Below are 11,946 nucleotides of genomic sequence, written 5' to 3'. Positions count from 1 at the left end.
GGGCAAACGGCTAGGAAAAATAAGTGTTGATTATGAAGGTGGGAAAAGGAGTCACTACAATATGAGAATTGAAAATACGAGAACTACTTTGTGAACCTTGATTTTTATAGTTTTTTTTTTGTTCTTTTTAAGTTAAATCTAATCATAAAGGTGCTACTTATGTGATTGATTTTATAGGGACCAGCTCTTCAATGCATGAACAAGATTTTTTTAAGAATTTAAGATCAACAGCTCATAATCTTAGTAAATATTTATGCAGTTAAAATTTATATTTTTTTCATCAAAAATACATTTCCTAGCAAATTCATCATGCCAAACACATCTATCTACATAGTCGGATTTACAAAAAAAAAAAAAGTGTTGGAACACACCAAAAAAAATCAAGACGATTGGGAGAATTCAAAGTCCACTTTTTTCTTAGAGAAGAAACCACTTTCCCGCTTGGCGGCTTGTGTAACAAACACGTCATAAGAGAATTTAGGAGGTTTGCTTCGACTTTTTCACTTCCTCTATATGTGCACCGAAAAAAGCGGACGACTCGTTGGCCAAGTCCGAGCATTGCAAATTGAAGCCTTTCAATTTTTCCAACTCCTCGACTCCCTTCTACACGCCTTCCTTCCAAACAAAGCAACCCCCTCTCTATATCTTTCAATTATCTTGGTTAGAGCTTCTCCGAAAGAGTATTATATTTCTCGGTTATAACACAAAGCAGAGAGAGAGAGAGAGAGAGACGATGGGGAAGCGAGTGGGAATCATAGGAGCAGGCATCAGCGGCCTAATCTCATGCAAATACATGCTGGAGGGAGGATTCCAACCCACAGTCTTCGAGATCCACAGCAGCATAGGAGGAATCTGGACTCACCCACCAGCAGCAGGAGCAGGAGCAGAGCCTGCCAGGTCTCACAACCCCACCCGACCAAGGCCGGCTTACCAGTTCTCCGACTTCCCCTGGCCGCCCAAATCCAACGAGGAGTACCCAAACACCAACAAGGTCAAGCGCTACATCGAGTCCTACGCCAACCACTTCAACCTCATAGACCACATCAGGTTCAACTCCAAAGTTCTGAGCATCGACTATGTGGGAGCTGCAGATCAAGACCTTCTCTCTTGGACTCTTTGGGGCAATACGGGAGATGCCTTCAGCTCTGAGGGAACATGGCAGATCACCGTCCAAGACACCGAGCTTGAATCCACACATGTATCTTACTCTCTTTCACCGTTTGTTTCTATGCGATTTTTTTTCTTTTTCTGAGGATGGGGATGTTTGTGAGCAGGTTTATGAGGTTGAGTTCGTGGTCTTGTGCATTGGGAAATTCAACAACGCACCGAAAATGCCGGTTTTCCCACCAAACAAAGGGCCGGATGTGTTCAAAGGGAAGGTGATGCACTCCAAGGAATACTTGGCGTTGGACGAGCCCGACGCGTTGGAACTCGTAGAAGGGAAAAGGGTGGCTGTCGTTGGTTCTCACAAAACTGCGTTTGATATAGCTTCCCAGTGCGCAAACGAGAACGGTGCGTCTCTCTCTCTCTCTCTCTCTCTCTCTCTCTCTCTCTCTCTCTCTCTCTCTCTCTCTCGACAGACAGACAGACAGACAGACAAAGCGGCAGACCCCTACCAGTTATACAACCATGGATTCGAACTTGCAACGTCCCAATACAAGGTGACGGTGCACTAACTGTTCCTGACAGACAAGCAGAGCCCCCCGTTGGTTCTCTCTCTCAAAGAGCTTGTCATTAGAGAGAATATGAAAACCACAAGTATGCATTCTAGGCTGCGTTTTGAATTTGAGAGGTTCAAGGAGCTAGAATGGTTTTCGAGGTTGAATTGAGGGGATTTGGGAAGCCCACTCTGTTCTTTGGGAATATTGTTGCTTGGTCGATTTAGATGCCCAAATCTCCTCTCCACTTAGAATTGGGAATTCTGCTCTGTTCTTGGGAGTACTATTGCTCCATTAGATGCCCAAAAATACCCTCTCAACTTAAGGGTCCTCGACTCTGAGGACCCTTAAGTTGAGAGGGAATTTTTGGGCATCTAATTTGGTGATCCCTCTGAACTTGGTGACGCTCACAGGTCTCCCCTAGTTGAAAGGAGCGGTTGTGGTCGGTAAGGATGGGTCGGCTGAGGTCAGTCATTGGATGAGGACGGCCATTGTTTTCCTACTGAGTCAGCTGTCTCCTTGCTGGATCGTCAGAGTCGCGCTATCTAACGCTTGGGAGTTACTGGTTTAGAATCCGGTGGGCTACCTACTTCACTTTCCCATTAATACAAAAAAGAAAGGAAAAAAAAAATGGGATAGGTCTGACTGTGGCATGTGATTTAACTAAGCGTCAAGTTGTATCCTGGCCCCTCCCTCAGGCATTAGTTTGAATCTCTTATTATTTTGGCCGAAATGGTTAGGAATGACAGTGACCCCCTTTGAAGGCGAAGATGAAAAACATGAAACGGAAAATAGATCAAGAATAGATGTGAAAATCAAAACTAGTGCAGGAATTGATTTTACTCTTACCCCTGCTTCATACTCAATCCATATTAATGAAATTACTAATACTCTTTTATTATATTATAAAATGATATTTAAATCTTTATATATGTATATTTAGCTCTAAGTTCCCTACTTCCTAACCCCTTTCTCTCTTCTCTTCTCTTCTTCTTCTAACAACTCTAAAGAAAAACCATTTACCTTGTACTGTACTGAGAGAAAAGGGAGACCCCTCCAAACCTGTCCCATTTGGGGATGAGAAGGAGGACATGAAACTGAGAATGAACCAGGGATAACGGTGAAAAATCAAAACCCGCCATGGGAATGGAGGGCAAAAATTTTGAGATTGGGCGAAAGCGGAGAGATTGTCCCCGCACCCGCCCCGGTCCACTGCATCCCTTGAAATGGTACATACAAAACATGTTCAATTTTATGATCATTCTTTAACTGAAATATGATCTGGAGTTGAACTTTCTTATCTTTTTCCCTTTTGTTTACAGGGTTGGAGAAGCCATGTACAATGGTTATCACAAGCCCACACAGGAAGAATATCTCTAATTTTATTCCCAAGGAGTTGTATGGTGACCGTTCAAATGGTACCATCATCTCAAAGTTGTCCCCCCAAAAGGTCACTAGCGGACTCCTCTCCCTCTTGGGCACCTCTGGTAAGCTAATTTCTTCTTTTTTTCCTTATCAGTATCTTATGACTGATTAAGTTTCTAACTTTCTCCTTTGTTGAATGAAACTAATAATTATTTGGAAACTTTCTACTTAGAGACCATGATTTTTTGCTTGATATTTCAGAAACAGTTCCATGTTTTTGAAAGACATTTCAGACCCTTTTTTTTTAACTGAAACTGTCAAATAGTGCCTTGAAAATAATTTCATGGTTCAGAACTTAAAGTTCATATACAATATCATTTCTAAAGTTTGTGGGTGCTTTACCCATCTTACTATGCAATAGAGACAGCTTTAATAACTTTATTATACATAAACTCATGGTTAACCGGGCTTTCTCCAACTGACGTCTCTGTTTGACAGATTCGAATTTCAATGAAAAGTTGTCCTGGAATGTCTTTTGGAAACGTATGAGTCACTTTCTGTAATATAGGCTGCATCACGTTGAAGGTACCTCTCACGGTAGGTGCGCTAGATACCGTTCATCTCAAGATAACCAAACTACCAATGCGTGGGATGCGGATGAATAGCCTCTCTATTAGTATGATTTCAAATCTCACGGTTGGAGAAAAAACTAATCATATTTTATATGGTTTCTCACACCAACCACCTTTTTTTTGGTTGACCATAAGATTTGGGGTCGTATGAGAATCACCTCATTCAAATGACAGAGTGTTTCTCATGTGATCCAACCAAACCTGTTCTAGTATCTTATTTGCATGAGATTCCAAATCACATGTTTGGTTATATGTGCAAATGAGATTCATTTTCTCATTTTTCTCATTTGCATGCTATTTCAAATCACATGTTTTGTTAGATATGCAAATGAGATTTATTCTCTCATTTTGCATGAGATTCCAAATCACATTCTAATGCAACGTATCGGCAGAAAATCGATAGGCTTCACCCTTAAATCAGTTATTTTAAATAAATGCAAAAAATATTAAAAAATTATTTTTTAAATATTATTTTAATGGTTTTAACATGTGTTACATTATGATTGACAGGTAATCTTTTTTTTATTTTTTTGGCCGATACATAATGATTCACTTGAGTATCGGTATTGGCCGATACAGCTGAATCGGTGGCCCTAGATAGGGGTGTCAATGGGTCGGGTTTACTTTGACCCGACCCTTACCAAACCCTATAGGGTCCAGGTATGGTCATAAATATTAAGAGCCAATTAAGACCTGGATCTGGACCCAAAGGTCCGATTAATACATAGATCTGGGTATAGTTTGTGAAATTTTATACCAGACCCAGGCCCGACCCGAGTTCCGTTTAAGACTCACAAATTTACAATGTCAAAATGATTTAAAATATTATTTTATCGGGTATGGTCCGGGTCTGGTTCATGTAGTTCTTATCGGATCTGAGTATAGTTTTTCTTATAGTAGACCTGATTAGACTTGGGTCTGGACCCGATATCATACCCAAAAATCAAGCCCAAATCTGGTTCTCTACCTGGGTCCCAACCAAACCCGACACTTTGAGATCCTACAACATGGTTCTAAGTTCAAAACTGTTTACTTGTATTCTTTTTACCAGGATGAATGCGTGCTTTTCAATTTTCAATGGACAGTACAAGAAGCTGAATCACGTTTTTCAAGATGATAGATGTTGACTTGGTGTCCCTATTTAACTCATGATGGTGGTTTTCAATTGTATTTGAACCACACAGCAAATCCTCCTAATATTCTTTTGAATGGAGGATTTGGCATCTATCCCTTGATCCGCCAACTTTATAATTTATATAAAATACATAAATATATGTATATATTATATATAATATGCATTATATGATATTTTTATAATATATTTAATATATAATTTTATTAATATATGTATAATTATATATATATATATATATATATATATATATATATATATATATATATATATATATATATATATATATATATATATATCATGACTCGATCATGACTTGGCCGACTTTGTACTCATTTTTTACCCAACAGTCATTTTTCTCTCTCTCTTTTTTTTTTACCCAGAGAGACTGCCCATGACAAGAGACCCACTGCACTGTCCTGGCAGCATAAAACACTCTGAGAGGTTTTCAGAATGTTGTAAGTATATCGGAGATACCATACTAATCTGAATTGATTATTTTTAAAAAATATATTAAAAATTAATTTGTAATATTACTTTAATGGTTTTAACACTTGTCACATTCTCATTGACAAAATATTTTTTAACCGATTCAGAATGATTCACTTGCCGATTCACCTGAATCGTTGGACAAACGGTTCAGGGCCTATACCAATACTGACAATCGGATGGACAGAGAGCAGGTTAGTGTTAGGGATACAGATGGATCGGACCCGGATCAGTTAAATACATGAGAGTCTCGGATTCGGATCGGAATAGCCAAAATTTCAAAACTCCCATCCTGGATCCCACGGATTTGCATCCCTAGTTAGTGATTGTGGCTTCCCATCTTTGTGAGCACCTTGTGGACCTCATGGAAACGACACCTGTTTTGAAAATGTCCCTGTGGTAAGGCACCGAGGGAGGATCTGGTGCAATGTGATTGCGCACTTGCGTTGCTGCACTTCATCACCCACATCTTTGTAATGCAGCGTGTCAGCTGTGGATTCCAACCGAAGATGGTAAGTGAGCAAGTGCAGCGGCGGCAGCCGGGCAAGGGGTGTGCCACTGGGGTTTACACCATTCGGACAGCGACTGTAAGTACAGCAGGCTTAGCCAGCGCTACTAGGTCTATGATTTCGATGATGGTTGCTGTTATAAAATAAAAACTCCAATTTTATAATGATGTAATATTCTTGGGATTTTCCCTTCCTAAATGAATCTATACAAAATCTAATTTCTAGCTCTTACATATCCCTAGACTTTGCATAAAGTCCCCTTCTTTCTTGTTGCTATGGTTGTCATTGGTTGTTGATATTACCCCCCCCCCCCCCCCCTCCAAACAGGGACTTGATCTCAAGATCCCTTGGTTAGGATATAGGTATTTCTTCATTGGATACAGTATACAAAAGCAGCTTCGCCAATGAAACGTGTTTTCATATGTTTCTGCAGCAGTGTCGGATGATTTTTACACGAGAGTTGAAGAAGGAAGCATCATCATTGAGCAATCTACAGAGTGGAGTTTCTGCGAGGCGGGTTTGGCACTAGGGACTGAAGATTCACTTGTGGAAGCCGATGTTGTAATCTTTGCAACGGGATATGGTGGAGATCACAGGCTCATGAGCATGTTCAAGTCCCCAACAATTCAGAAGCTCATTCTGAGTTCAACATCTGGGGAGATTCCCTTCTACAGGTATGCTTCTTTATTCACTAGTGAGAAAAAAAATTGAAATAAAATTTAAGAAAGAGAAACGTGCAAAGTTTCTCTAATCTGGAGTCTAGAATGCTAGTTCGAACCAGGACTTGATTGCCATACTTGAAGTGGGTCTAGATTGAGGCCATATGTTCTTGGTAGCTCAGATCTGCTCGTTTTTTTCTTGATGAAGCCACCTGGTTGAGCTTTTGTTAGTGATTGTGTTAATACTTGATTACACCGCAGTGAATGCATCCATCCGCGGATTCCTCAAATGGCGATCATGGCAACCACAGAAGGCCTGTCCATTATACACAGTTCGGAAACGAGAGCGCAGTGGCTGGTTGAATTCTTTCAAGGAGGTTTCAGGCTGCCTACAATAAAAGAGATGGAAGAGGAGCCAAGCAGATGTGAATAGCCCAAGTATATGATAATACAAGACACAGGCTGCCTTGTGTTCCATAGTGTTTGCAACTCCTTGCTACCACAAAGATATGGCTGCAACCAATGCAACCAGAGAGCAACCACTTTCTCAAAAGCCTTATCCTTCATGCTGATGCTTGTTAAAAGAAATGAACATTGACAAGATTTTCCATCTTTATCATTTATTTTACAAGAAACATTCACTCCCCCTTCTTTTTTGGTACTTTTAATTCATGAAAAAATGAATAATTGGGTTTAAAGCTTCTCATTCATGTGGTGTTCAATTTGCCTTTTGAGGGGGAGGGAAGTGGTCACCATGAAGGCCTGGTTTATCGAGTTGTACTGTAATTATCAATATCCGTGTGGCTGCAAAGTATATATATAAGAAATTCTCATGCTTTATCTTGAACTGGGAATAGTTTTCTTTGAAGTGGTATTTTGCATTTTCCTCTCTTCCTTCTTTCCTTAAGTTGTCCTGCTCAGCTAGCTTTATGGTATCTGAGCCCCAGAGCCTCTAAGATGGTGCTACTCACCATCCAATGTTCCTGTGTATTCCTCAAGATTTCAGGAGAGGTAGAGTGCCTCCACTGAACAAGTTTGGTACCGACTTTTTGTGCTATCTACAACGTTCAATTTTTGGCAGGCTTGATCCAATGATCCCAATGGAACACCTGCATTCTCTTTCACTCCCATGCCTAAACTGGGGTTAGGCTATTTCCCCTACTAGTCTCCATAATAAGAATAGGTTCAGAGACCATCAACATGGGAAACCCAATTGGAAGGCTAACTTTTCAGTCAAATATAACCAACTAATCTCCCAAATTTTATTTCTAGGAGTACAATTTGGAGTTCTATTGAGAGGGTTACCCACTCAAGTATATCCAACTAATAAATTAAACCATGAAAGGTAAAGGGGGGAATCATCATTCACACTCTATTGTGAAATGTGGTTGCACCTGATCTCGAGCCACTGCCACATAAAATGCTTGGATCGCCCTTGTCTTAAGTGGAAGTGTATGATACCAAGAGCCAGGGAGAGTGACCATGCCAAGACACTGAAGATATATTGCCTGATCTGCTTTATGTTTTTTCAATTCAATGTTTGACAAGTCATACAGTAAGGTATCATTTAGTAATTGTGGAAATAAGAAAAACATTTTCCTTGTTCTCTTTTCAATTAAAAACTATTATAGTGTTAGAGGGACAATCCTACCGTACATTCCATCAAAGAAGGTAATCTAAGAAAAAAACTCTATAAAAATTAAAATGTTTATGATTATTCCTTTCTTCTGCAAAGTGTGGCCCATATTTAATGTGGAACACACAAGTCACTGAACATACCCTTGTATGGTTGCTGCCTTAGCCAAATTGTTCAACTTTGCAATTGCTCCTCCAAGTTTGCGCAATTGAATTTCAGTTCAAAATGTTTTTGTGCATGTTATAATGACATCATGCCAGATTAAGTTGACCATTTGGTTATTACTTGTATTGATGATACTTTAATTAATTTCGTGTCAATGTAATATTGATCAAAAGACAGGTAGGGAATTGCATACAGACCTTCACTCAATGCCTTCATCGAGAAAAGAAAGTGATCAAGCAGAAAACTTGTCCAATTCATCACAGGAAATTTTGTGAGAAAACAATACCTTAGTGAGCCAGATAGTAATAGGTTAGAGAGAAGTGCAACTACATTGTACGCCATGAAATCTATGAGTCTTAGAATGCATAGTCACTTAATGCATCTGGCCTTGAAAAACTGACATAATTTGGCTGGTTTATTTAACTTGCGAAATTTTAAATCCTAATGCAGTCATTGGTCTCATTATATTGTACTGTTTAACTCGAATTTGCTCAAATTTTGGAAGTGTTCATGTGTATACGTCTGTGTATGCATGCGTTGGACTTTGGTGTATGGGTGAAGGTGCCTTACCATGCTCGAAAATGGTTGTAAATTCACGTTGGATTCCTGTTAATTGATGTAGATATAAAGCACCTATCAATCAGTCAATAAGTAATGTTGCGTTAAAACTTTATGTTTTTAGCAAAACAGTCCCTTCACCCCTCCTAAGGGTAACTGTTAAGAACAGCAAAGTGATGGTTCTGGCTTCGTTGAAGGACCTTTTTGAGAAAAAAACTAATAAGGCGTGGATGATTTTGCAAAAAAAGACTAAAATGACTGTTTTACCGGGGCAGGTTATATGCCCCCCCCCCCCCCCCCAACATGCACTGTAGCTACAGTGCGTGTTCGGGGGAGAAGACGCAACACCCACTCCTGTTTTACTCTCTACTAAATGTTAATTATATATAAAAAAGAATAAAAGGGATGAACATGTAAAAACAGGCCGCCTGGTATACTGATCATTTTGGATTGCCAAGTAATTAACCATGGTCCTGACCATGGTTCTCTAATGTCACCTTCACAAAAGGTGTCATAACAACAGAAAAGGCAAGTCTTATTTACCAAAACGCACAAGGGAGGGCTTCTTTTAATAAATAGCCAATAAGGCATAGACAATTTTGCTAAAAACCTTAAAACTTTACCCTAAAATGAGCAACCACCTGTTACCCACATGCCCACGCTTCCAAAAGACTCTCTTGGTCCATGGAGTGTCAAAGTGTCGTTGGTGCAGTCTTGCTCAAATCATGCAGTTCACCTGAAACACTTAAAACGTCACACATTCTAAGGCTTTTTATTTGGAACCCTTATGCATGTGTTGAGAGAGAGAGAGAGAGAGGATCAAAAGAAGGTGCAATTTCTTGCTTGTATTGGTGTTTCTAACAGGCCAAGCCATTGCCATTAATTAGCTCCACTACCAACGACTGCACAGATAAATGCCTTCATAACTGCGGGCTCCATATGGGGAGTAGTACTCCCTTCTGCAGTCGACTATGGAACCAGCAGCAGCTGATGATCTCTTCCCACAGCCACAGCACCTCTAGCCCTAGCCCTAGATCACTGCTGAATGTGAAGACTCACCAACTTGCGTCCCTATAGTATGAGGCTGATGGAGATTGCAGATTGCTTGAAGTTTGATTATGGCCTTCCTCTGGAGGGGTTGGCGAGTAACCCTCTCTATCTTAAATAGAGAGTTTTCATTGGAAACTTGCGCCCTCCTGAGTAACCGGTAACTCAGCGTGAAAACATGATAGTTTCACGATGCGAGCTTATCCAGGGTAAAGCGTGCTTCATCCCTGGATAAGGTTCACAACAGGACAGTTTCACCCGTTAAGGAGAGAGTGGCCCCTTCTCTCTCTTTAACGGATGAGATCCTCTGTGAAACATGGCCATGCTGATCTCAATGGGATCGACATCTCCCACTTAGCTATGTGAAATAAAACCAGATACAAGATTTAGCCTCCCACTATTGGAGTATTTCTCTTGCATCAACATTCCTGAAATGAGTCATATTTTGAGTTTTTCATCCAGACAAGTCTTTATTAGACATATCTTAATCCCATATAGGATACATGTTTCGAGAACATTTCCTCTGATATACCCTTTGTTAAAGGATCAGCAATCATATCAAATGTAGGTAAGTAGCTGACTTTGATTTCATTTCTTTCAATCATATCATGAATGTAATGGTATTTTACCATTATATGTTTACTTTTGAATTATCAGCTCCACTATTTATAAGAGCGATGGCAGCCTGATTATCACAATAAATCTGAACGGACCCATTAGTTATTTCTTACTTCAATTCATTAATAAAGCAGCTTATCCAAACGACAAATATGGCAGCTGCATTACATGCAATATATTCAGCTTTCTGAGTATGCTAAGCTACACAACCTTATTTTTTACAATACCAAGAAACTGCTTGTCCTCCCAGGAGAAAAACATATTGAGAGGTGGATTTACTATCATCTCTATTGCCTACAAAGTTAGCATCAGAATATCCAGTTAATTCTAAAGAATCACCTTGAAAACATAACTTCAAGTTTATAGTCCCTTTTAAATATCAAAATACTTTTTTACTGCTTGCCAATGTGGCCAACCAAGATTACTCTGGTAGCGACTAACGAGGCCAACAACAAAGTTGATATCTGGTCTGGTGCAAAGCATAGCATATATCAAGCTTCCGATAGCTTGAGCATAAGGGACATTCAGTCTTAACTGTCCATCACCTAGACTATTATTTTTACTCAACTTGACACCTTTAACCATAGGTGTTCTAACTGACTTATAATCAATCATTTTAAATTTCTTGAGTATACATTTAAATATCTTTCTTTATTCAAGCTTAACAGTTTAGAGCTTCTATCTCGAGTGATTTTAATTCCAAGAACATAGGATGTTTCCTCCCATGTCTTTTATTTTGAACTGAAAATTTAACCATGACTTGGTTTTAACAATCATATTGTTGTCGTTTTCATTCAGAAGAATGTCATCTACGTATAGTAAGAGATTAACAAATTTACTCTTACTTTTTCATACATATACACAATGTCAAACTTATTTGCCACAAACTCTAACGACATAATAGCCTTATGAAACTTTAAGTACCACTGACGTGGTGATTACTTAAGTCTGTATAGGGATTTTTTTAACCTATTATGATCATTGCAAAAATTTTCCTCTTTTCCTTCTCTTTGCCTTTTCAGCCTCTATTCCCTTTTTGAGGGGGAATAAAATATAGAAAAGAAGAGAGAAAAGAAAAGAAAGAAAGAAAGAAAGAAAGAGATAAATTATTTTGCAAAGGTCTCACTTGACCTAAATTTTGAAAATGTTTGAAAATTACTCGCCTCCGTTTTGAAAATTTGTGGGAAAAATGGAGAGACGGGATTCGCTCGTCGATACGAGGTTTGATCATTCCTGGTGCCTTTACCAGGAGTAATCGAACCAAGGATCAAAATTATGCCTTTTGCTTTGCCTAAATATTGTCTAAGAATTTATTCTAAGTCTAAATGCACAAAGAATCATGCTTGTGCGAATGCAAAGATGTATGCTCATTTTGAGAAAATAATTTAAAAATTTTAAGATTTTCCAAGTAATTCTGAAGTAACTTTGATAATGTAGTGAAGAAATGATTTTTGAAAGCTGAAGATTTGACTTGGAAA

At 39.1% G+C, this 11,946-nt stretch overlaps 1 protein-coding gene across 2 annotated transcripts; it reads left to right on the top strand.

Annotated features, from left to right (window-relative positions):
* The first annotated feature begins 548 nt into the window (after positions 1-548).
* Positions 549-7,308, top strand: LOC149818017 (putative flavin-containing monooxygenase 2). 2 transcript variants are annotated; one of them, XM_089984636.1, is made up of 5 exons: positions 549-1,198; positions 1,275-1,512; positions 2,981-3,145; positions 6,222-6,459; positions 6,706-7,308. In XM_089984636.1, the coding sequence occupies exons 1-5, from the start codon at positions 734-736 to the stop codon at positions 6,875-6,877; spliced, it is 1,278 nt and encodes a 425-aa protein (XP_089840762.1). In that variant the 5' UTR covers positions 549-733; the 3' UTR covers positions 6,878-7,308. The 2 variants fall into 2 exon arrangements, with proteins under 2 accessions (XP_089840762.1, XP_089840761.1); XM_089984635.1 differs by having other exon boundaries at positions 6,219-6,459.
* Positions 7,309-11,946: the final 4,638 nt, after the last annotated feature.

The sequence above is a fragment of the Nuphar pumila genome, chromosome 13 (assembly GCF_984573655.1).
Source record: "Nuphar pumila chromosome 13, dmNupPumi1.hap1.1, whole genome shotgun sequence".
Classification (NCBI taxonomy): Eukaryota; Viridiplantae; Streptophyta; class Magnoliopsida; order Nymphaeales; family Nymphaeaceae; genus Nuphar; species Nuphar pumila.
Note: the sequence above shows the minus strand (reverse complement) of the source record. Positions and strands in the feature narration are given on the sequence as shown.